This window comes from Emys orbicularis, chromosome 11 (genome assembly GCF_028017835.1).
Source record: "Emys orbicularis isolate rEmyOrb1 chromosome 11, rEmyOrb1.hap1, whole genome shotgun sequence".
NCBI lineage: Eukaryota > Metazoa > Chordata > Testudines > Emydidae > Emys > Emys orbicularis.
Genome location: NC_088693.1, coordinates 67743041 through 67768140, shown reverse-complemented (window position 1 = coordinate 67768140; position 25100 = coordinate 67743041). Strand labels below are relative to the sequence as shown.

At 45.2% G+C, this 25100-nt stretch overlaps 1 protein-coding gene across 1 annotated transcript in view; it reads left to right on the top strand.

Annotated features, from left to right (window-relative positions):
* Positions 1-24874, top strand: part of ABCA12 (ATP binding cassette subfamily A member 12) — a 126771-nt gene extending 101897 nt beyond the window's left edge. Inside the window, exons 41-54 of the mRNA XM_065413187.1 lie at positions 1829-1883; positions 2371-2548; positions 5264-5379; positions 6692-6851; positions 8624-8892; positions 9711-9921; positions 11348-11457; positions 12762-12906; positions 13649-13783; positions 17793-17896; positions 18809-18901; positions 19795-19900; positions 21273-21410; positions 24755-24874. Of these exons, the coding sequence (XP_065269259.1) occupies positions 1829-1883; positions 2371-2548; positions 5264-5379; positions 6692-6851; positions 8624-8892; positions 9711-9921; positions 11348-11457; positions 12762-12906; positions 13649-13783; positions 17793-17896; positions 18809-18901; positions 19795-19900; positions 21273-21410; positions 24755-24874 (1940 nt within the window). The remainder of the gene's footprint in view (positions 1-1828; positions 1884-2370; positions 2549-5263; positions 5380-6691; positions 6852-8623; positions 8893-9710; positions 9922-11347; positions 11458-12761; positions 12907-13648; positions 13784-17792; positions 17897-18808; positions 18902-19794; positions 19901-21272; positions 21411-24754) is intronic.
* Positions 24875-25100: the final 226 nt, after the last annotated feature.

Here is a 25100-nt window from a genome sequence, read left to right as displayed (position 1 = left end):
ATTTATCCCAAAACACCTTTATAGCACTCTGCTAGTGTAAAAGGAGTCTTAGTATAAGTGAGAATAATGGCCATAGACTCTTGGATAAGATAGTTGACTTTGGTAAGGTTATAGGTTCTAATCCATTTATGATTGTCTTTGCACTCCTGGAATATGTTTTATCTCAGTGCAGTGGATAAATAGATTCTCATTGCTTCTAAACAGAGCAAAAGCCCTTCATATGTGATATAGCCCATATTGAGGGCTAGATGCTGGCTTTGGAAGGGAAGTGTTTAAACCAAACATTTTGGCAGATCTGGTAAGAGAATTCCTGCCTGCCACCCTCTGACATTTAATTGTCACGGACCTCATTTTGTGAATCTGATTGGGAAAGACCTGAGTTTCACACAGGGCTGAAACCAATAGTCAGACTAATATCTGTAGGCTGGCTGTTTCTTTCACTCCAGGTGCTTCTTTCTAGCTTCACAAGCCAGAACTGTTACGTTTAAATTTTCTCATCAGAAAATACACTGATTGCCTTCCTAACCACGAACAGTGTTATCTGAAGCTTATTCCGGTGTCTGCTGGAAGGCTGGAGACCCAGTGGAGAATGTGAAAGATGATTCCACACTGGGTTATCCAAGAGAATATGGGGCAGCTCATCAAAAATGAGCAAAAGTATGTCATAGAATTACAAGAGCTGCCTATCACTACAGTACATACTTAGTGATAGTGGTACTAATAGGGAGAGGGCTGTTCTAGTGATCACCTGACTTGTAACAGGTGAGTTAAAATCCTGACTCTGATACCAACTCCTGTGGTGGCCTTGGCGTGTCACTCGACCTCTCTGCCCTTGTCTTCCCCTGCTTTGAAATGGGGATAATGCTGACTTACAGTGTACAGTACCACACTAGTATCAGAGGGGTAGCCGTGTTAGTCTGGATCTGTAAAAAGCGACAAAGAGTCCTGTAGCACCTTATAGACTAACAGACATATTGGAGCATAAGCTTTCGTAGGTGAATACCCCGTCTGACGAAGTGGGTATTCACCCATGAAAGCTTATGCTCCAATATGTCTGTTAGTCTATAAGGTGCCACAGGACTCAGTACCACACTAGAGTGTACTGAGGCTTAATTAATGGTAGCAAGGACCCTTGGTTTGACTGAGTGCTCTTGGAAATCACTGAGTCAGGCCCAGAGTTATGCTTTTGCAATTCTCAGCTGAGGACTTCAAGTCGGAATGGGGCCACTGGAAAAGGACTATTAAATAACTCTTTGTACCAACATAGGATGGTGTTCTTTGCAGGGACAAAGATGGGTGAGCGCTATCCACCTTCTACAGATGGGGAAACCGAGGCACACAGACATTAGGGCCAGGATTTTAAAATGTGGCCTCTGAATGCTTCAGTGTTGGGCCACCCAACTTAAAACACTTGGGCCCTGATTCAGCAAGGTATTTAAGTATGTACCTAACTTTAAGTAGGTGAGTAGCCCTACTGAAATCAAAGGGACTATTCCCATGGCTAAAGGCATGTGCTTGGGTTTCTTGCTGAATTCGGACCGCAGGGCTTGATTTTTCAGGGCTGCTGCGCACCCACAGCTCCCATTGACTGCAGCTCTAGGCACTGAACACTCCTGCAAATTAGGCCCTGCAAGAGCCACTCAAAAAAAGTTGATGGCAATTGTGAAAATTCTGCCCAAGGTCACACCTTGAATCAGTGGGAGAGTGAGAGCAGAACCCAGCCCCCCTGATTCCCTCCCGTAACCAACAGCCGGCATTACTTCCAGCCTCCGTGCCTAATGAGGAACTTAGTCATACATGTTACAAACTACTTCTCTTCTTTTTGTAGGTATTTCCGTTGTGAGTCATCCTTATCCCGGCGGACAGAGTAAAGAACAAGTCATGTAAGAGGTTTAATTTGGCTGATACCTGCTGCTCTGATTCATTTAGTGGCAATAGAAGCAAAACAGCTACCTGGAAATCATGAAACACCTACATTGATCAATAACTTTTTCTGAGCGATCAAATTGCTCTTTTCACAAAAGCGAACTGTCTCCCCTGTATCTACAGAGCTACTGATTTCCCTTTGAGTTTCTTCCCAGAATCCCTGATAAATGTGGGGACATTATAGATACCGCATCAATTTTGGAGCACAGCCATAACAATGACAATACATATTTTTCTTTCTGTCTTTCCAAACAATCTGCTGTCACAGTCCCCACCCTGCAAAGCCTTTCTACCAGTCATAGTGCTTACTACCCTGAGCCGTCTCTACAATCAGTAGGGAATGTTGGCAGGATCAGGCCCTTGGTTTTTTTAAGCTATGAATATTGTCTTCTAAATCAGGGCGATCAAACATTGACTCTGTCTTTCTTCCCCTTGTCTCCTCAGGCTCAGTAGCTTGCTTGATATCCTAGTCTCAATGTCTGTCCTGATTGGCTACTCCATCACAACAGCCAGCTTTGTGCTTTATGTGGTAAAAGAACATCAAACCAAAGCTAAGCAACTGCAGCATATTTCAGGCATCGGTGTGACGAGCTATTGGGTGACTAACTTCATCTACGACCTGGTAAATGACTTAACTTTTATGCACAGAGAACAGAACTCTTTAGTGAAAAATCCCCACTTCTGTATTTAAAGTTCATTATCTAGACTTATTAATATCATCACTACCAAAAGAGCTAGGTTATTGTTCTCAAAGGCATTGCCGATTATTAATTGTGAACCATAACACTGGGGTATGTATAAAACTCAGCAGATTTATAAGAGATCAACATGGCAAAGACCAAAACTTGGGTTAGTTTTTAACATGTAGATGCCAAATTGCCTTTGAAGTTAGATTGCAGAGGTGGAATTGTTGTGGACATCCAGGATTTATACATCTGGGTAAGGCTTATGGACCTGATCCTGCAGCTCCTAGTCCCATGAGTAAGGGCTGCAGGATATGACCCTATCTTCAGAACTCTACTGCAGATAGGAGATACTTTTGGAACCTTCAGAATACAAGATCCTACATTTGTAAACATCTCTTGGCTGAGATTTGAGAGATTGGAAAAAGCCAACTGATGGGTTAAGTAATATAATATAGAAAGGTTTCCAAACTCCTAATGTCAAAGAAAGTTACCTTCTGTTACTGTTAGTCAGGTCAGGGGTGATGTGCTGTATATATCTAGACTTATCTGCCTCAGAAGGATCCCACGCTTTTTTACGTCTTTTGAAAAGGTCCCTTTCAGGATTCCATAGTCCCCTTTGTCTTTGTCTTATGGTTTGTGAGCCATTATGGTGCTCAGAGTCACATTTTCAAGGTTTTCTCCTCAACCACAAGGAGCTAGGAACTTACTTAAATAAAAAAAAAACCTGAGGTTCCCACCTGATTCCAAGCATTGCAAGGCTCATGACAAAATCATGACGACTGACAGCGCTGAAAATAATCTCAGTGGAGTGGCGATGAAACAGAACCTTTTCACCCAGTAGATGATTCCCCAGCTCATCTGACAGCACAAATTTGCTTTCTCTTTTGTATTATTAAGGATTTCCCCCCACAAGTTTGTTTGGCTTGAAATTTAACTGATTCATATTTTGGGTCATCATGATGTCAGAATTCTGGCATCCACTGTAAATGTTATCCTTTTCATACAGCTTCCCCTCCCGCCCCCATACACTAACTTAGACTGGTCCCTCAGTCAGTTTCACATAGCTTGTGGCAGAAACTGTGCAGTGGAGTTTTTAGGCCTTGTCTACAGGGCGAGGCTTTTTTGTTTGTTTGTTTGTTTGTTTGTTTTTTTAGCTACTGGCACGGCTGCCCTGGTAGTTAGGGTGCTAGCCAGAGACTTGGGAAACCTGGCTTCAATGCCCTCCTCTGCCACAGACTGTGTGACCTGGCGCAAGTAAGCCTCTCTGGGTATGTCTACACGGCAGCTGGGGAGATAGTGTGGAGCTAGCATGCTAAAAATAGCAGTGTGGATGTTGCTGCTTGGGCTAACCACCCAACCTCAAGGCTGGGAGGGCTTGAGCTTGGGTGGCCAGGCTGAGTGTCTGCTGGAGCTGCAATGTGCCTGCTCACAGCCATTTTTAGCATGCTATCTTGAGCCCTGTCTACCTGGCCTGGGAGGCTCCTGCCCAGCTGCCGTGTAGCCATACACTCTGTGCCTCAGTTTCCCCTCTGCAAAATGGCAATAATAGCACTGCCTTGCCTCACAGGGGTGTGGTAAGGGTACATTAATGACTGTGGGGCACTCAGGTATCATGGTTGGGGGTGGGGGGGGGGCATATGAAGCACCTATGACCTGGCTCTTAGCATAGACACTCTTTACGGCAGTGCAGCTTGAATGGTGCAGGTGCAGCTTACCTTGGCTTGCAAGCTGCATCAGCAATGCAAATTGTGCCGTGCTGATGTCAATGTACCTACGCTAGCAGTTTGCAATGCAGCTACACTGCTGGCTAAATCCCAGTGGAGGCAAGGCCTTAACATTGGATTAACTCCACATGAACCGCTGGGGGCAGGAGCCATCTTTTGGTTCTGTGTTTGTGCAGCCCCTAGCACAAGGGGGTCCTGGCCCATGACTAAGGCTGCTGGACACCACTGGAATAGGACCCTAGGGCCAAATGTTCAGAACTACCTGCCTAAGCCTGCTCATGGATTTGAGCAGTAGAACAAGCAGCTCCTGGTTGTGAGTGCAAACAAGGGATTTGAACACACCATAAACGTGGCCAGGTTTGAAGAATTGGCGCTGAGTCACTGGTCATACACCTGTGACTCTGGCCTGCCTCTGCTTTCATGCTCCAGGTTCTCAGGTTGGTGCTGCAGATTTTTAAATGAGCCTATTGAAATAGCCCTGGCGTTCTAACTGCAATCACTATTCAGCAGGCTGAAACTAATCCAGAGCTCTCAGCAACCGGATATTTCTCAGTGAACGCCTACCAGCAAATTCTCTGAAATCCCAAAGTCGGGGAAAAGAGGAACCACTTGAGGAAGCTACTGTGTAGATCCCTGGCTTGACAGAGTATTGTAAACAGCAGAATGTGATTCTATAATAGGAAAGGCACGGGGCATTTCTCATTCACATCTAGGCCCTTTCATGCCCATGCTTCCTAGGGTTCAAAGCTGGGATGCTCCAGAGAGTCTCACAGAATGTATTCTCCTCTCCCATTGATGGACAGCTTACTGCACCTCTAGGGCAAAATTGAGACCTGGTGTCATTCCCTCCCCCATACAAGCTGCATGTAGCTCTATTAGAGTATTAATTATTCTGACTACGATACACTCTTTAATATCATTTCACAGGTTCTTTTTATGGTCCCGGTTGCCCTCTCAATAGGAGTTATTTCAGCTTTCCAAATACCTGCTTTCTTCAACGACAATAACCTAGTGGCTGTATTTCTTTTGATGATGATGTTCGGGTAAGTGTGTGGCTCATTTACTTGAATATGACTCCATCGGGGAGCGGGGGGGGGGGGAATTTTGCTTAGGATTTGGAGTCCTGACCAAAGCTGTGTGACTCTCCCATCACCTCTCTCTTGGCAGAATTGGAGAGGCTGAACTGACCCCGTAATATAGATAGCACTTAATAAATGTTAACTAGTTAGCCTTCAAAAGGCTTGGGAGAGATGAGGCAAGAACTTTTATCCCCATTTTAGACAGGGGCAAACCAAAGTTGGCAGTTTAAGCTGTAGAGATTACAGAGACCCAAGACACCATGGTTGGGGTGAATGATGCATGGTTGTCCTTATTTCCTGTTTACACAGACTTTACCTGAACAGCAGCTCTAAATGTTCACAACTAACACCAAAAACCAAGATGCTCAAGGTCTCAGACACAGCCTAGATTGTAACTACAGCTGACTGAAACTATTCAAATGTCAAAATATCAGTGACATTCCCAAGTTTTCAAAAAAAATCAGGAAAATTTAGATAAATTTTGCCCTGTTTTTTTCTCAGCAAGCTTGTTTAAATTTTTTAAATTTCAACCAAAAAAATATCAGGATAAAATTCACAAAAACCTTTTTTCAACCCGCTCTCGCTGTAACTCAGCCATTCCTGAGTCTGGTTCTCAGGAAGTATTTCTCTGCCGGAGTTAGGATTAAGCAGACAGGCATGGGGAGATAAGAACCCCGGATGGCTATGAGTCTTTCCTCAAAGTTTTCATTTTTAATTTGAATTGGGTCAGGACTACAAGGTCTTCAAGATCTTGACCTCAGCTAGTGTGGTTGCACAGTTTTCATTTGCCATGAATACGTGTCATCAATGTTTCCCCCAAATTCCACCAGAAAGCTTTGATTTTTTTTCTCTTTCAACTTCCTGAGACACTGAAGTCCAAGTGCAGCCCCCATGTGGAAGGAAGGATGGTCTGGTGGTTAGGGCACTGACCAAGGCTATGGGAGGCCACAATTCAAGTCCCTGGTCCACCATAGACATCCTCTGTGACCTTGGGCGAGTCACTGTGCCTCATCTGTAAAATGGGGATAATTGAGAATAATAATAGAGAATAATAATTCTCCCCTGCCTCAGAGCAGTGTTGTGAGGTTAAAGGGTGGTGAAGAGATCTGCTGATGAAAGGCGCTATTTGAGAAATAGGCATCATTATTACTATAATGACTATACCCACCTGTGTATAGCGAGTGAGGCAGAAGTTCCTGAGCTGAATTATTTTATTGCCGGTTTTCACCACTCTTTAAATTACTTTCATATTCTCTCTGCTGCCGATGATCTATAGATACGCAACGTTTTCATGGATGTACTTGCTGGCTGGGATCTTCAAGGAAACAGGAATGGCCTTCATAGTTTATGTCAGCATCAACTTGTCCTTTAGCATTAATACCATCATTACTCACTCAGTTGTGTTTCTACTTTCCCAAGAAAAGGCTACTGATCAGGTAAGAGCTCACTAACACTTTGGCCTTCTCTACATGATGAATCAGTCCTCACTAATGGAGTGTAAATTCTAGTGCACACTAGTGTGTTGCACATTAACTGGCCTGGGTGGATCCTGCTGCTGGCATGCACTGAAAGTTTCCATGTGTATGCTAATGTATCCCATTTTAAACAGTACTACTAATGCACCATGTAGAGAAGCCCTGTGTTAACTCTTAGAAAACTGATTGGTTTCCAAGGGCCTGAGTCAAAGGCTACTGAAGTCAGTGGGAGTCTTTCCATTGATCTCAATGGGTTTTGGATCATACCCGTGGACTTCCATTGTTTTTCAAGGTTTTGAGGGAGGTCAAGTAGGGGACATTACTCTAGCAATCTGGTGAGGTTCCCTATGTCCAAACATGGGGCAAGTGAGACTCTTTCTTCTCCATGTAATTTGCCCCACCCCCCCACCCCGTGGTTAGGAACCAGGAGTGGAGAGAGAAGCAGATGGGAGTGGACATCTGGGAGGGTGGAAACCAGATGCATGTGGGAGAGATCAGGGAATGAATGCAGGCCCACATTTTTGGGAAAGATGGTTGTATTGGGAGTTAAGTTCCTCCAGTGCAAATTACTGAGGCTGAGTACTCAGGGCCCCAAGGGCTACACCATGCCACGTTAACCAGCAGATGAGCTTTCTGTCATCTAACTGTGAAACAAGTGCTCTCTACACTGAATTCCTGTCCGTGCAAAGGGAAAAGTGCCTCGAAGGCACTGATATTTCCCTACAGTGGAGCACTGCTCTTTAATAGATCTGCTTCTCTTGTGCCTTAGAGAATCCGTCCTGGCTAAAATGTAAGATTGGGTTTTGTTTGTTTATTACAAGGACAATTTCTTAATTAAAAAACAAAAAGGAATCAGCCCTTGTCCCATTGACAGGCAATACCTGTTTACCAAACCCTTGGATCGTGACATTTGTCGTTGTCTAGCCACATCAGTATGGAGCCAATCTCCTTCCATGCTAATTTATTGCATCTCCAATGTGCTGTGTGTAATGTCAGTCGTGTTCAGCAGTCTTCACTGCTCGGGTTAGCTAATAACAATATTAAACAATAGCTCTTCGCTGCGAGGCTCAGTGCTTGGCTGTTTGTCATGCATTAGCAACTCCCTGGGCCAAACATGTCTCCTTGTCAGTGGGCGTGGAGCTGCTTGACCAAGCAGAACCGATGCGCTTGTGCTACAGAAAGCGAGAAGGAGGATTTGGGTACTACCTGTGTCCCTTTGAGCTTCATGGGGATGCCCTGCAATTCAGCATGCAGCGGGTTGGATCCACAGCTCTGAGGCTCCATGGATGGGGAGCACATCGGCTGCAAGGGTTAGCGCAGCTAGTGGCTACCACAACTTCATGAAGAACACCAGCCTGCAACCTGCTTACTTAGCTTTCCCTCACCTGGGCATTCCCTGCCTCAGGAGAATGCCCAGGTGCAGCCTCAGAGCACCGTTCTGGCAGCTGCCTGCTACCTGAGCAGTGCAAAGTAGCTGGAATAAGAGCCAAGGATCTGTACCAGGAAGTATGATCACTGGGTGCCATTTCCGAAGCACCTAGGGGAGTTAGGCACCAACTCCCAGTGACTTTCCCACCCTGAATTCCTTGCAATTGTGAAACAAACTGTTTCGGAGCTCTTTGCTGTTGATTTAGCTATGGTGTGAGATACGCCATTAAGCCCAAACAGGCATCAGTCCCAATGCTGTCCCAAGAATAAAGTCACAATGATCATTAGTGTTTCTCTTCTTTCAGGGCTTGTATGATCTCTCTGAAATCTTGAGGCACGTTTTCCTGATCTCTCCACAATTCTGCTTTGGATATGGCTTGATTGAGCTGTCTCAGCACCAGGCGCTGATGGGCTTCTTAAAAGCCTACGGAGTGGATTACCCTGACAGAACCTTTGAGATGGACAGAATAAGCTCCAAGCTGCTTGGCATGTTTATCCAGGGCACTATATTCTTTGCAATTCGGCTCTTAATGCATGACGGGATGATTCAGAAAGTCTGGTCTAGTATATTAGAGTAAGTAACATCTGTATTCCTACAGTGAATGTAGATTAAAACAGAGCTCAGTGCTTTAGTCGTTGACATTGTCATCATTATCAATTATTATTATTTTGCATAGCTCCATAAACTTACACAGCACTTTGCAAACCCAGCGTGAGCTCTCTCTGCTGGCAGTTCCCATATCTACCTGTGGTTATAGTGATGACTAATGGAAATGTGTGCGCCTTAATTTTTTGTTGCACCTCCCTCTCTATGGGCATTGGGGGTAATGGCTTACCTGCCCTACTTCTGCATGTGCTGGACAATTCCAGTCGCCGGGAGGGGAGAGGTATTCATTATTGTAATACCTGTGTAGGCCTGTGAGTTCAGTTTCAAAGAATGTATCCATTCCGTGTTGGAAAGGCAACTCAAAGGGCTGCCATTTCAGGTACCACGGGATATTGATGGGTTGATCGGAAGAGTGGCTCTGGGGTCAGCAGATCCAGAGCCCCTTCAATGCATTCGGTGGCATCGTGAGCCCAAGCTGATTTGGGTTCACTTCATGCATGAGCTGCCCCCCAAATTCTAATGGTAAAAACTGTCACCAAAACTGAAAGCTGCCATGATGTAGGACCGACACCAAAAGCAATGCATTTGTTGAATACAAGGAAAAGCTTCATAAAGAAAGAACATTTGTTTTTAAGCTTCGTACATGGAATAATAATAGCAGAGAGTTTTAAATTAATATCATGAGAGCATATAATAGGATCTCATTTCAATTTTACTGAAAAGACACTAAGTCCTCTGCACACGCAGATCCGGAATGTAAAATCATCTGTCTCCTACTCCTTCAGATTCCTGTTCGACAAAGTGCATGGCAGGCCACTGTTTCTGCTGGAGGCAGCTGATAAAGACCAAGATGTTCAGGCTGAGAGGGAGCGGGTTGAGTCTGGCCAAGCAGATGTCGACATGGTACAACTCCAGAGCCTCACCAAGATCTACCATCTTCCTCTCAGAAGGATCATGGCAGTCAAAAATGTCAGCATTGGAATCCCAGCAGGAGAGGTAAGCAAGCAGGCTATGGCAGCAGAAGCCTATCCTATAATAAAGGAAACTGAAAATGTCCTCCAAGCCACGTCCTTATTGTCTTCCCAATCCCTGCTTAAGACTCAGGAAGACCATCTGACAGCAACTACGTAAGTGGTGAGCTGAGACTACTACTTATTGGACAATCACTTGTTTTATTGGTACCTCATCCTTCCTTTCTTCCCTCTGGTATTCGTCACCTCCATCTATTGAGTGTCATTGATTATTTGTATTATAGTAAAGCCCAGAGACCCTAATTGGAATCGGAACCCCCTTGTGCTAGGTATAGCAGGGACATAGGGCGACAGACGGTCCTTGCCTCAAAGAGTTTAAATAGACAAGACAAAGGAAGGGTGGGAGGGAAACTATGATAATCTAGAGAGTGAATTCCAGCAGGGACTGTCTTTTTACTGTGTGTTTATACAGCGTCTAGCACAATGGGGTCTTGATCATTGATTGTTTGTTGTCATGGATTTACAGTTACCATTAGAAAGGTAGTCATGACTCTTTATTCAGACTGCATTGGGCTTGGAAAATGGGATGGGCAGCTGGAGAGGCAGTGTGGTCCAATGGATGGGATTAGGAGACCTGGGTTCTGTTCCTGTCTCTGCCACTGGCCTGCGGGGTGATCTTGGGCAAGGCCAGAATTGCTGAGATCCCAGTTTGACACCAAGAGCCAGATTTTCAGAAGGGCTTAGCACCCTGGGTAAATGGGAGCTGACGCTTTTTGAAAATCTAGCCTCTGATCTTAGTGGGGGAGATTTTCAAAGGCATAAATGACTGATACACCCTAAATCCCATGGGAAGTCAGTGGGAATTAGACTATTAACTGCCATTTGTGTATTTGACTCTCTCTCCCTCTATACCTTTGCTTCCTCTCCCATCTGTCTGTGTCTGCAGGACCAGGGCCTATGAATGGTACTAAGTGTCTGTACAGTGTCTATGACTTACTATGGGTCTGTCTACACTGCTGTAGGAGGTATGATTTGAAGCACATGTAGACATATTGAGCTAGCTTTAATCTGGCCAGTGTAGGTACCAATAACAGTGAAGCTGCAGCAGCATGGGATTGCAAGAGTAAGATGATCAGGATTTGATCCTTCACATGGCCTACATATGAAAATGCTCTTTGCAATAAAAGGAATGATAGTATTAAAGACCCATCCATTATTTCCTACTATGTTAAAACAGAGGAGCCTAATACGCACTGCAATACACTGCCCAATAAACAACCACCATTATAATATTTATATGCACTTTGACTGCCTGAGCCTTTTCCATAATCTGTTTTGCTCAAGGGCCAGGGGAGGAGAAGTGACAAGTCGCATTGAGCACTCACTGCATAGCAATACTTTAGCATTAAATGCAGCATGCTAAATGTCTCTCTTTCTGTCTCATAAACCAGTGCTTTGGGCTGCTTGGCGTGAACGGCGCTGGAAAGACAACTATCTTTAAAATGCTAACCGGAGACATCGGGGCTACCAGTGGAAGATTGAGAGTCCGGGATCAAACTGGGTATGGAGGATTAGATATCCGGAAGTGATGTATCAACAAGGCTATCTGGAAAACAATTTGTCATTTACCCCGGCTTGGATGGATCAACAAAGCAAATTAAAAAGAGTTAGACTTAATCAAAAGCAGAAAATTCAGCCCTTTAAAAATACTATATTTACTTCCTCAGGTCTTCAGTCTCATTTCACTGACACATTTTTTATGCTGGTGCAACTCCGCTGGTGTCAATGGAGTTTCTCCTGGTTTACACCGCTGTGAGATCAGAATCTGGCCCTTAGTCATTAAGAGCCTGATTCTGTCACCCTTTCTCTTGTTGAATAATATCACATTCCACAACTGGTCCCACTGAAATCAGTGGATCTGATGATGGAGTAAAGTGCTACTAGACATGAGTAAGGCTGCGATTCTGTCACAGAGGTCACGGAAAGTCATGGATTCCGTGACTTTCCGCGACCTCCGTAGCTTCCGCAGCTGCAGGGCTGCCCAGGGGCCAGTTGCACTAGCCGCTGCTGGAGTGGCCCCAGGACCAGCCGCTCAGGTGGTCCTCGGGGCCAGCCGCGCTGGCTGCTGCTCGGGCGGCCCTAGGCAGCTGGCCCCAGGGATCACCCAAGCAGCGGTCCTTCGGGTGGCCAGAGCAAAGACCCCGGGGAGCACCAAAGCATCAGTCCTGGGGGCAGCCCAGCAGTGGCTAGTGCAACTGGCCCCTGGGCAGCCCTGCAGCTGCGGAAGCTACGGAGGTCCCTGTACAAAACAGTCAAGTTCTGTGACCATCCCACACCCATCTAGCCACAGCTGGAGCAGCAGCGGTTCCGGGGGGCGGCCAGAGCAGTGGCCCAGAGGCTGTCAGGAGAGCGGTCTCTGGGGGCCTGGGAGCAGCAGGCCACAGGGGGCAATCAGCCTCCATGGCTGGAACAGGGGCCCCATAGCGCAGAGATTTAATCATCATGGGTATTTATAGTAAAAGTCATGGACAGGTGAATTTTTGTTTATTGCCCGTGACCTGTCTGTGACTTTTACTAAAAATACTCATGTCTAAATCTTAGCCTTAAACATGAGTAAGGACACTGGAAACTGGCCCATCAAAACCACTGTACGTACAAGCAGTGTGAGGTATTACTCAGTGTGAGACACACAATCCTTCCTTTTAGGAGCTAAGAACGTCAGATCTGCATAAGCCGTTATATCCTGAATTAAGAGCATTCCAGCTCCAGTGAGGGCTACATTTCCCCCTTTTCTTCCTGTTTAATAGAGCATATAGGAGACTTATGAAGTGTTTATAAAATGACCTTTCACTTCTCCTGATCCAGATCCCTGAGTGACATTGATGACACCCACTGGTCGCTCTTTGGCTACTGCCCTCAAGAAGATGCCTTGGATGACTTGCTGACGGTGGAAGAGCACATGTACTACTATGCTCGGCTACACGGCATCCCAGAGAAAGAGATTAAAGGAGTGAGTAGACCCATATGACTGAAGAGTTCCCTTGGGACCCAGTCAAGTCAGTGAGAGTCTTTGCATTGACTTCAGTGGTCTTGATCAAGGCCATTATGTGTAATAATAAACAATGAGGGTGACAGTCATGAATTTCCAACCTGGGACTCCCTTGCTTTGTGGCTAGATGGGTGTGGGATGGTCACAGAACTTGACTGTTTTGTAACACGGGGTCACAGTATGGAACTGACTTAGAACTGGGCAGTGCCGTTAAAACTCTCCCTACGTAGACATCTGTGCAAATACTCCATTGACTTCAGTAGTAAGTGTTTACTAGTTCAAGCCCTAAGTGAACAAGGGAAGCTGGGATTTGTAAAAGGGATTAGTAAAGGTTGTGTCCCTGATGTATTTATCCCAGGGGGTCTTTGTGAAATCGTTGAACTCCTATGTATTTTAACAGGTATTTCAAAGCAAATCTCCACACTTCAAAGACTTCTGTGGAGTGAAACCCAACCTGGCAGCAATATGTTATTTCAAAGGACATTTAATTATAGTATCTGAACCGCCAGAGACTGAGGGCTAGATCCCTACCTGATGTAAATCGGTGTAGCTCTGTTGAAGTCATTGGAGCTACACTGATTTGCACCTATTGTGGATTGGGTCTTGAATTGTTGGCAAATACATACTTGTTCCAGATATTCTATGGTTGGTCTAATTCTCCGTGTAAACCAAGTTTTTTTACTATTATTATTTGTACCCACAGATTGTACGTCAGCTTCTTCATAGACTTAAACTGATGCCATACAAAGACAGAGTCACCTCGATGTGCAGCTATGGCACTAATAGAAAGTTATCAACTGCTCTGGCCCTCATTGGTAATCCATCAATTCTATTGCTGGTAAGGAATCAGAAATTTTGGGATGAAAAGATCCGTAGCTTTTAAGGCCAGAAGGGACCATTTTATCATCTATTCTGACCTCCTGTCTGTAGCCTTGGATAAGTTTAGAGTGCAAATTGCATCAGTCACTCATAACAGGTTCTTTTACTCAGCAGCTACGTAAGAAATGTTGCTGAGTTGGAGATTGGTGAAGCACACACAGAAACTTTGGACTTTAGTTAGTACAGACAAATATAACTGAAATGATAGAAAAATCAATATATATAAGTACAGTGAAGTGGTTTACTGCATTGTGCATACTTGCAAGCTTATGGAGGCCATTAGAAGTGAAGATGGAAAGAAAAGTAAGTGGAGGTCACCATAAGTGGTGATGACGGTTTTGGCTGTCGCTTACGCTGTCATTCTGATGATCCCAATTAAAGGTTGGATTTACCCCTTATTTTATATCTCAGACCTTCTTCCCCTGAACACCCCTACATGTCCCATGACCATGGTTAGATCATTTTCTGGCCTTTGGTCCATTTATGGTTGTCTGGGAAACCATAATTGGTGTTATGATTGTTGACATAGCTTTTTGCATTAATACTTTTCCCAGCGTTTCCAATATATTAATGAAGTTAACCTCATGGTTACACATACTAAAAATCCCCTAGAAGTTCATTAGCATTCCATTAATTTGTTCTTTGCTGTGCACTTGTGTGTTGTAATGTATTCATTGCTAAATCGTATAATCCTAGGTCACTCATAACTAATAAAAGCAATTTTATTACATGCAATATTTATATATATATATATATATATCAAGCTTACCTCATAACCTCTGTAGGATGCGGTCAGGGGTCACAGGTCAACATGTATAACACAGGCCATGGGAGTTACCCCTGTAGTGAGCCCAATAAGTTGTGTTTGACTTAAGCATTTCTTCTGGAAAGGCATCAGGTCTTCATCTGAAGACATCAAGAGATGGAAAATCCACCACTTCCCTTGGTAGTTTGTTGCAATGGTCACTGACAAATGTGTGTCTTATTTCTAATTTGAATTGATCTGTTTTTTACCTTCCAGCCATCGGTTCTTGTTATGCCTTTCTTAGCTAGATTAAAGAGCACTTTAGTTCCCACTATATTCTCCTCAGGAGGGTACTTACACAATGTAATCAAGTCACCTCTCAATCTTCTCTTTTGATAAGCTAAACAGATGGAGCGTTTTAAGTCTCTCACTCTAAGGTATTCTTTGTTCCTATCTTCAAATTATTTTGTGGTTCTCCTCTGCACCCTCTCCAATTTGCCAATAGATTTTTTAAAATGTAGACACCAGAACTGTATAAAGTATTCCAGGCATGGTCTCACCCAGGGGTTCTCAAACTTGGGCCACGGCTTCTTCAGGGTAAGTCGCTGGCAGGCCGCGAGATGCTTTGTTTACCTGAGCGTCCGCAGGTACGGCCACTCGCAGCTCCCACTGGCTGCGGTTCGCCGTTCCCAGCCAATGGGGAGCTGCGGGAAGTGGCGCGGGCCGGGCCACCGCTTCTCACAGCTCCCATTGGCTGGGAACGGTGAAACGCAGCCAGTGGGAGCTGCGAGGGGCCGTACCTGCGGACGCTCAGATAAACAAAGCGTCTCGCGGCCCGCCAGGGGCTTACCCTGAAGAAGCCGTGGCCCAAGTATGAGAACCCCTGGTCTAACCAATGCTGTTTACAGAGATCATTATCCTCCTGACTGTACATGTCTGAAATGCCCCTACTTCAGTCGAGCAGCAGTAGAGAGAAATCCAGAGGCTCTGCATGAGTGCTTCTTCATGGATACTATATTGTGTCTACCAATTGCTCTTAAAGGGAAAGGAACCGAAAATGCTATCACACTATTCCATACTTATTGTCTCTCTACAACTTCCATATCAGATTTAAGATGAGATCATGCCCTCCATGGTATAGCAAGAAGGGGATGAAAGGAGCAGATAGCTTGTACCAGGTGGCCCCAAACTGCCATGGGGTGAAAAACAGAACCAGAACAGTAGTGTCCTTTTAAGATACAATCTAGAAAGCATATATCTCTTGCCACATGGAGGATATTAGAACGTTTCACCTAAATGGAACTTAACATTTTCTTCTTACATTATACTGGAGTTTTGCTCTGAAGTAGCATCATAACTGAAATGTTCTCTTTGTGCAAACTGCCATTTGCTGTTGTCAAAGAGATGCCTCAAGCAGTGGGTCTGGCTTTGATGTAAGAGTCACAGGTGTTTCTCTCTCGAGGGCTACCCACAAGTTTTAGTCACCCTTTCCTGAGCTGGGAAAGGACGCACACACAACATTCCATACGTGCACACCCAAAGTCGCAATTCAGATTTCCCAGTGAGGCTTTTCACTTGCAGTTCTCCAAGGGATGGCCCTAGCACACCAAGTTTAGTTAACCCAGCACCGGCCAATGTTTAAATTACCCCCATACCACCTACGCAATTGTTTTTCTCTGGCCCTTCTCCTGCTCCTATTCATAGAATCATAGAATATCAGGGTTGTAAGGGACCTTAGGAGGTCATCTAGTCTAACCCCCTGCTCAAAGCAGGACCAATCCCCAGACAGATTTTTACCCCAGTTCCCTAAATGGCCCCTTCAAGGATTGAACTCACAACCCTGGGTTTAGCAGGCCAATGCGCAAACCACTGAGCTATCCCTCCCCCCATTGGGCTCATGCTCTGCTTTCCTCAACAAGCCTCACCTGGCCTTTCAGGATTAAATCAGGGCAATTAGCCCCAGTCTTTTCTGCTTAATTGTTGTTAAGGCAACCAGCCTTATTCCCACGTGTCAGCACTCTTTGGGCTCATAGGAAAGAAAAGGAAGTGTGAGAGGATCAGAAAAATGTTTCAGCATAAACAAACATAACAGAGAAGGGGGAAAAACCAAAGAGAAGATGATCTTCCAGACTCCATTCATATCACATTCACTCAGTCACACCACAGGCAACGTAACTACAGAAACCAACCCCACAAAGTACCAGACCACCCTGCCACCACTGTGTTGTAAATTCTGCAACACTTGGTGATCAGTTTTCCAAACATTGGGCCAGATGGGCACAGCTCTGATTTACACCCGTTGAAGAGCCACCCCTAAATTGATAAAATTCCTTCTAACTTTAGCTTCTCTTTTTACCTATAAAATCCCAATAAAAAGGGAGAAGAGGAGGTTGTCTAAGCACAAGTTGCTTTCTGAATAACAAGCTGTTTTCTTTCTGCTTCGTATAATACATTGTCACCAACAATAACCATTCTACAATAGGAAGCTGGCTGGTAATTTTGTTGATGATGAATGAGGTGGGGCACAACTTACTGTTACTCATCTGTAGCTTATTGTCTATGGAATCCTGAAGACAGAAAACTTGTTTGTCCGTAAATGAAGTAGATATTACCCAGAAGACAAAGTGCAGTCTGGTATTACCTCCTGCTTGGATCAGAGCTACAATTTATTAATAAGTTGTTATTTATAGAAGTGTGAAATAAAACATCTACACAGAGGGAGGTTTTTCTGTGGCACCTCAGAGTCAGTTTTGATCTGGGAAAAGTAAGGCTGAGATTTTCAAATTAATTGATTTGAAATTAATGGGAAGTGGGTTTCCAAATCCTCTAGGCAGCCAAAGTCTTTGTAAATTAGTGTAATGTTCGGATAAGGCCCGTAGCAGTGGAGAGGGCTGTGCCACAGGCCTTCTGTGTGAATTCGGACAAGTCATTTCCCCTCTGTGTCTATGTAGTTTGTAAGCTCTTTGGAGAAGAGACTTCCTCTTAGTATGTGTTTGTACAACGCCTAGCACAAGGGGGTCCCATCCTAGGCACTACCATCATACATATAAATAATACTAATAATACAGACCAAAAGCGCCATATAAGGGCGAAGTGGTTGTGTTGGTATTTGTAGTGTCTGTAATGACAATTCTAAACAGAGAGCAGGTATGGAGAGGAACAAAAATGACATTTTCTTTACTATTTAAACTTACAATGGGGGGGGGGTTGTTATTTTTTAAAGGATGAACCAAGCTCTGGAATGGATCCTAATGCTAAACGACACCTTTGGAAAATCATCTCTGAGGAAGTACAGAACCAATGTTCAGTGATACTCACGTCCCACAGGTAGAGTTTACTGGCTGCCTTTATGCTTTATTAAGCCCAAACTAAAACCGCACATTGGAACACCCTAGAACTTTGGGGGCACTGAAATTTAAACACACTTCCAGTTCCAAGTTTTCCAAGTCTGTATAATGGACTGAATCCTAATCCTGAATCACAGCAGCAGCAAATTTATCTGGATCTAGATTATGCTGCTTGAGCCCATCTTTAGTAACATCCACCTGCAATAACATACAATAAGAAAATCCAGGAAGATCTTCCAGGAAGTGCTGAACGCTTCCTGGAAATGTGTGATTGCTCTGCATTGAACGGATCCTTGGCCCAGATCCTTGAAGGTATTTAACGCCCTTAAATATCTTTGAGGTCCTGGGCCCTCCCTATCCTAGTGGAATAGGAGCCAGCTAGAGATTTCAGGTGATTAAGATGATGAGTTACAGGTTAATTTCCTGTGTAGCTCATGGGAAACCATTAATGCTCTGGCCATTAGAGTGTCTTTTATTCCCATTCAGTGACTCTATAGAGCATGGGTGGCCAAACTTACTGGCCCTCCGAGCTGCATATGACAATCTTCAGAAGTTCAAGAGCCAGGGAGCACCTGCCGGGGCTTGGGGCTTCTGCCCCGCGGGAGGCACCTGCTGGGGCTTGGGGCTTCAGCCCCACTCCTGCTGAAGTCCCGAGCCGCGGGAGGCGCACCCCGCCAGGCTGAAGTCCCGAGATCCCCCCTCCTCACAGGGCAGAAGCCCTTACTCCAGCACCCTGTTGCAAGGCAGAGGTCCTGAGCTCCCCACCACCCAGTCTGGTGGGTGGAGAATGTGGGAAGTGGGAGGAGGGGGAGCTCCGTGAGCTGCACTTTAACTATAAAACGAGTCACAGTTTGGCCACTCCTGGTATAGAGTTTCTCTGTTTGCTTTTCAGCATGGAAGAATGTGAAGCTCTCTGTACCAGGCTGGCTATTATGGTGAATGGACGTTTCCAGTGCCTTGGCTCTTTGCAGCATATTAAGAGCAGGTCAGTCAAATGTATCTTCTCTCCTTTCACTATATTGAATTTAGAGCCTGATGCCCAGCTAATGTAAAGCCAGGGAGCTCCACTGAAGGCAACTGAAGTATGCTGGTTTACGTCAGCTGAGGATCTAGCTGTGTGTACTCAGGGCATTAGCACGTAGGGAACAAACCCTGGACGTCACTGAAAGCCTTTCTGCCTTTTGTTTCTGGGAATCTGTGATAAATAATGGTGGGGGACTCGCTGGCAAATCAGAGTTCAGTTTTGTGACGAATGTCAGGGTTTTGGCACTGGGTTTCATTCTGCAGCTGAACAAATCCAAGGCTTTTCATCATGTCTGAGAGTGAGAGAGACCCACCCCAGACTAGCCAACACTCAGCTGTAATGAGGGGGACCAAGTTCAAGGGCCTGTTCCACAACAGGCAGATCAGGGACTTGAACCAGGGTCACCCACATCCCAAGTGAGTGCTCTAGCTCTGCGTGGTTTCTCTGGGGTTGGCTGGGAGCCCTCTCTCCCTCTCGCATGCAGGACCTGAGAGCATTCTACAACTCAACACTTGCCAATGAAAAAACATTTCATTAAGAAATTCTCAACCAGCTCACTCAATAATACACATTCAGCCTCCATGAAGCTTTTGTTCAGTGTTTGAGAGGCATGTGCCTCTACCCAGATGACACAATAACTTGGTCGACTTTAATGTAGAAATTAAAAAACATATGATGGTGATGAACTTCACAGCTTATTAATGATCACCCTGACTGGATTGCTGACGCTGTTGACCTCACTGGAGATATTCCGGGGCTGGATTTGTTTCCCAAGAGCTCCCAGCAAGGCTACTTGACTCTCTTGTGTCTGTTCCGTACCTGCTGTGCAGCATGCATTCTGATTTTCTGTATAGGTTTGGAAGAGGATTCACCGTGAAAATGCACTTGATGAGCAGCGCGGTCAGCACAGAGGCTCTGACGGAGTTAATGCAGTCCCACTTTCCAAATACATGCCTGAAGGTAAGCAGGATAGATCAGACCAGATGTTGGGGGAACTGAGAACGGGATCCCATCTCAAACCTGTTATATTCACAACCGATATCTTGTAAGCTTCTTCTGACCACAGCTTTGACTCAGCAATAGCTGCCCAGAGCATTGTGCTCTCAAAGCATAAGGGAATTGCAACTCCCTCTTCCAAAGGAGAGGCAAGGCTCAGATTTACAGAGCTGCCAAAAGGGTTTGGACACTGAGGTCCAATTAATTTTAGTGGAATTAAAGCATCCAGATTTCCTAGGTGGCTTTAAAAACACAGCCAAAAGGTGACAGTGAGCATGCAAGAGAGGAGTCTAATCCGGCAACTCCGTACTCACTTGAGTAATCCCATTGATGTCAGTGCTACAGAAGGCTGTAGTTGTCTAGCTCCACTTGTTTTCAGAGGGAGCTGGGATTACTCGGTGCCTCTGGTAATAGAATTACATTGGCATCAAAGTGGAGTAACACAGTATTGAAGCAGGACCAGCCAACCCTCTAGCTTAACCCCAACTTTCAAAGTCATCCATCCAAACTACAAATTGGAAATACCACATCTTCCCTGAAGACCCTAGTCCGTCATGCACTTTAGTCTTCCCCAAAAGCCTAAGATAATAGAAGTTTTAGTTGGATCCTCACATAGATTCCAGAAAATACCTGATATTTGTTGCACAACAATATTTCCCATGCAAGAAATTTCTTCTCCAGCTTTCTCAGTCTTCACCGAGATATTACAGAATGGACTAACTAGCCCGTCAGCTGGGGAGTAGCTTTACCAGCCAGAGAAGGGAAATAAAGCTCCAGACCTCTATCTTCCTAAGGCCTGTTCCTCAGGGCTTGTTTATTCGCCACCAAAGAGTACCACAAACATAAAGCAACTCACTGGAAACACATGAGGTCAGCGGTCCTCAAAGTGTGGGTTGTGACCCCAAACTGGATCGCGACCCCATTTGGATGGGGTCACCAGGGCAGAAAGTCCCAGCACCGAGCTCTGGGATTGGCGGTGGGGCTGAAACCCGAAACCGCCGCTTCAGAGGTGGCGGTGGGGGGCTGAAGCATGTTTTATTTAAAATACTAACTATTCTGAGGGCACTGAGACTGTGTAGTAATTTTTCTTGTCAGCATGGGGTTGCGGTGTAATTAAGTTTGAGAACCGCTGCACTAGGCAGCCATTGCCCATAGGCTTTTCTCAGTTGAGTGAGTCAGAAAGGGAGAAGACACATCCTCCCCCTTAATTCCATTTTGAGTCAGCTTCCCCTACCTTTTTATATTGCACCCAAGCAGCTGTATGACCTGCCGGGACCTGTTAACCTTTTACAGCCTGCAGCACCTTGACTTTATCACACTGCTCTTGTTCCCACAGGACCGGCATCTCAATACGGTAGAATATCACGTGCCCGTCTCCGCAGGAGGAGTAGCAAACATATTCGATCTTCTGGAAACCAACAAAATAGCCTTCAAAATTAGGCACTTCTCAGTGAGTCAAACCACTCTAGAGGAGGTAAGAAATTCAGACGTGAACTGATTACCAGACACATTGGACCACATATTGAAAGGGGTTTCATTCCACTCGCCGTTTGAGTGCACACACCTGTACGTGCATTTTCTAGCACTTCTGTCTCCAGATGCATATGGTAGTGCTGGGAAAATGCACAAGCAAAGTTGTGTGAAAACGGGGCCCAAAGGACGTAGTCTGCCCTCAGTCACGCTGGTGCAGTACTGTTGATTTCACTGGGACTCCATAGCTGTAAATGAAGGCAGAATTTCAACCCACATTTTTCAGAGGTGAAGGGTGGTCTTGTGGGTAGGGGCCCAGATTGGCAGTCAGGAGCTGTGGCTTCAGTACCTGGCCCTCCTACCATTGATTTCAGAAGTTATTCACTCTCTCTGTATGCCTCATTTCCCTATCGGTAAAACGGGGATGATAATATTCCTTTCTCCCAGCTTTTGCTTGTCTAGTTAGACTGCCAGCTCTTTATGGCTGCTCTTTTCTTAGTATGAACTAGATCTCCAACTGATGTAGGTTGCCATAGCTCCATGGACACTTCAGTGAAGCTATGTCAATGTATGCCAGCCAAGGATCTGCCTCTCTCTCTATTTATATAATGGGGCCCCAATCTCAGTTGGGGCTTCTAGATTCTGCTGTAATACTCATTTTGTTTATGATTATTTGTGACGTGGTGCCATAGTTACGTTCCCTCCATTTCCACTTCAAAACATTTTTTCACCAGTATACAAATATTGTAGGAAGATCCCAAGTTTAAGGGCTACTTTGAGTTATGCCTGCTAGGACCATCCCATTGGCAGGGAATAGCTGGAGCACTAGGCTCTGCAGTCATGCCCCCAAGGTGACCCACTTTTAGAATCATAGAATCATAGAATATCAGGGTTGGAAGGGACCTCAGGAGGTCATCTAGTCCAACCCCCTGCTCAAAGCAGGACCAAACCCCAACTAAATCATCCCAGCCAGGGCTTTGTCAAGCCTGACCTTAAAAACCTCTAAGGTAGGAGATTCCACCACCTCCCTAGGTAACCCATTCCAGTGCTTCACCACCCTCCTAGTGAAAAAGTTTTTCCTAATATCCAACCTAAACCTCCCTCACTACAACTTGAGACCATGACTCCTTGTTCTGTCATCTGCTACCACTGAGAACAGTCTAGCTCCATCCTCTTTGGAACCCCCTTTCAGGTAGTTGAAAGCAGCTATCAAATCCCCCCTCATTCTTCTCTTCTGCAGACTAAACAATCCCAGTTCCCTCAGCCGTTCCTCGTAAGTCATGTGCTCCAGCCCCCTAATCATTTTTGTTGCCCTCCGCTGGACTCTTTCCAATTTTTCCACATCCTTCTTGTAGTGTGGGGCCCAAAACTGGACATAGTACTCTAGATGAGGCCTCACCAATGTCGAATAGAGGGGAATGATCACATCCCTCAATCTGCTGGCAATGCCCCTACTTATACAGCCCAAAATGCCGTTAGCCTTCTTGGCAGCAAGGGCACACTGTTGACTCATATCCAGCTTCTCGCCCACTGTAACCCCCTAGGTCTTTTTCTGCAGAACTGTTTCCTAGCCATTCGGTCCCTAGTCTGTAACAGTGAATGGGATTCTTCCGTCCTAAGTGCAGGACTCTGCACTTGTCCTTGTTGAACCTCATCAGATTTCTTTTGGCCCAATCCTCTAATTTGTCTAGGTCCTTCTGTATCCTATCCCTACCCTCCAGCATATCTGCCACTCCTCCCAGTTTAGTATCATCTGCAAACTTGCTGAGAGAGCAGTCCACGCCATCCTCCAGATCATTAATGAAGATATTGAACAAAACCGGCCCCCGGACCGACCCTTGGGGCACTCCGCTTGAAACCGGCTGCCAACTAGACATGGAGCCATTGATCACTACCCATTGAGCCCGACAATGTAGCCAGCTTTCTATCCACCTTATAGTCCATTCATCCAGCCCATACTTCTTTAACTTGCCAGCAAGAATACTGTGAGAGACCGTATCAAAAGCTTTGCTAAAATCAAGGAACAACACATCCACTGCTTTCCCCTCATCCACAGACCCAGTTATCTCCTCATAGAAGGCAATTAGGTTTTTCAGGCATGACTTGCCCTTGGTGAATCCATGCTGACTGTTCCTGATCACTTTCTTCTCCTCTAAGTGCTTCAGAATTGATTCCTTGAGGACCTGCTCCATGATTTTTCCAGGGACTGAGGTGAGGCTGACTGGCCTGTAGTTCCCCGGTTCCTCCTTCTTCCCCTTTTTAAAGATGGGCACTACATTAGCCTTTTTCCAGTCATCCGGGACCTCCCCCGATTGCCATGAGTTTTCAAAGATAATGGCCAATGGCTCTGCAATCAAATCCGCCAACTCCTTTAGCACCCTCGGATGTGCTCGTCCAGTTTTTCTAAATAATCCCGAACCACTTCTTTCTCCACAGAGGGCTGGTCACCTCCTCCCCATACTGTGCTGCCCAGTGCAGCAGTCTGGGAGCTGACCCTGTTTGTGAAGACAGAGGCAAAAAAAGCATTGAGTACATTAGCTTTTTCCACATCCTCTGTCACTAGGTTGCCTCCCTCATTCAGTAAGGGGCCCACACTTTCCTTGACTTTCTTCTTGTTGCTAACATATCTGAAGAACCCTTCTTGTTACTCTTAACTTCCCTTGCTAGCTGCAATTCCAATTGTGATTTGGCCTTCCTGATTTCACTCCTGCATGCCTGAGCAATATTTTTATACTCCTCCCTGGTCATTTGTCCAATCTTCCACTTCTTGTAAGTCCCGGTGGTGTGGGGTGCAGTGGAGCGATCTTGTTTTTATGCCACCTGGGGATTCCCCTGTGACAGGCGAATCCTCAACTGATCCGATGGGGCAACTGTCCAGCCCCTTTGTGCCACCAGAATAGTGCAAAGTGAATGGATCTGGAAGCAAAACTATTACCCTGCAATCCTAGATACTATTCTGAGAGCGAATTGTGTGTGTAGATGTGAGTAATAGGGTGTGTGTGTATAATGGAGGGGTGTGTGTATATAATGTAGATGTGTGTATGTATATATAGGATTGGGTGTGTACACATATAAATATATAGGTAGATGTGTATATAGGTATACGTGCATATATATAAAATATGCAGTAAAGCTGGGCTTTGCAAAGCAGCCCAAAACATGTAAGTGCCCCAATCCCATTTGGCACCTAGCTTTCTCAGACCCCTTTTGGAAATCCCATCCCAAACACAGAATCCCTCCCTCCCAGGGCTATAGTCCATGGGGGGAAAAGGCATTTTTTTGTCCATTTCTTGACTTTTTTTTTTTTTAGGTTTGTCACATAATCAATATTTTCCTTTAAACTTTTAGGTTTTCATCAACTTTGCCAAAGATCAGACTGGGGCTGACAATGCAGATGCGAGTACAGATGTAGACTCAGACTGCTCGGATACAAGTAGCCAAGATACCAACATAAATGCCATCTGTTAAAGGGATATTGCGGTGTTTAAAAAAAATCATATTTTTCTAAACAATGGGGTTTTTTTTACTTATTTTGTTATTAGCAACCTGGTAAACATGTAAAACTGGCATATCAGATTGGTCTTGCCCCAGTCGTACAGTTCTTGTTCTAGGTTTATTTTATATCTATATTGCAAAGTTGGTGACATCTCCTGATACTTGCTGTTCAAATACTCTGGAAGCTCTTTGCCATTGG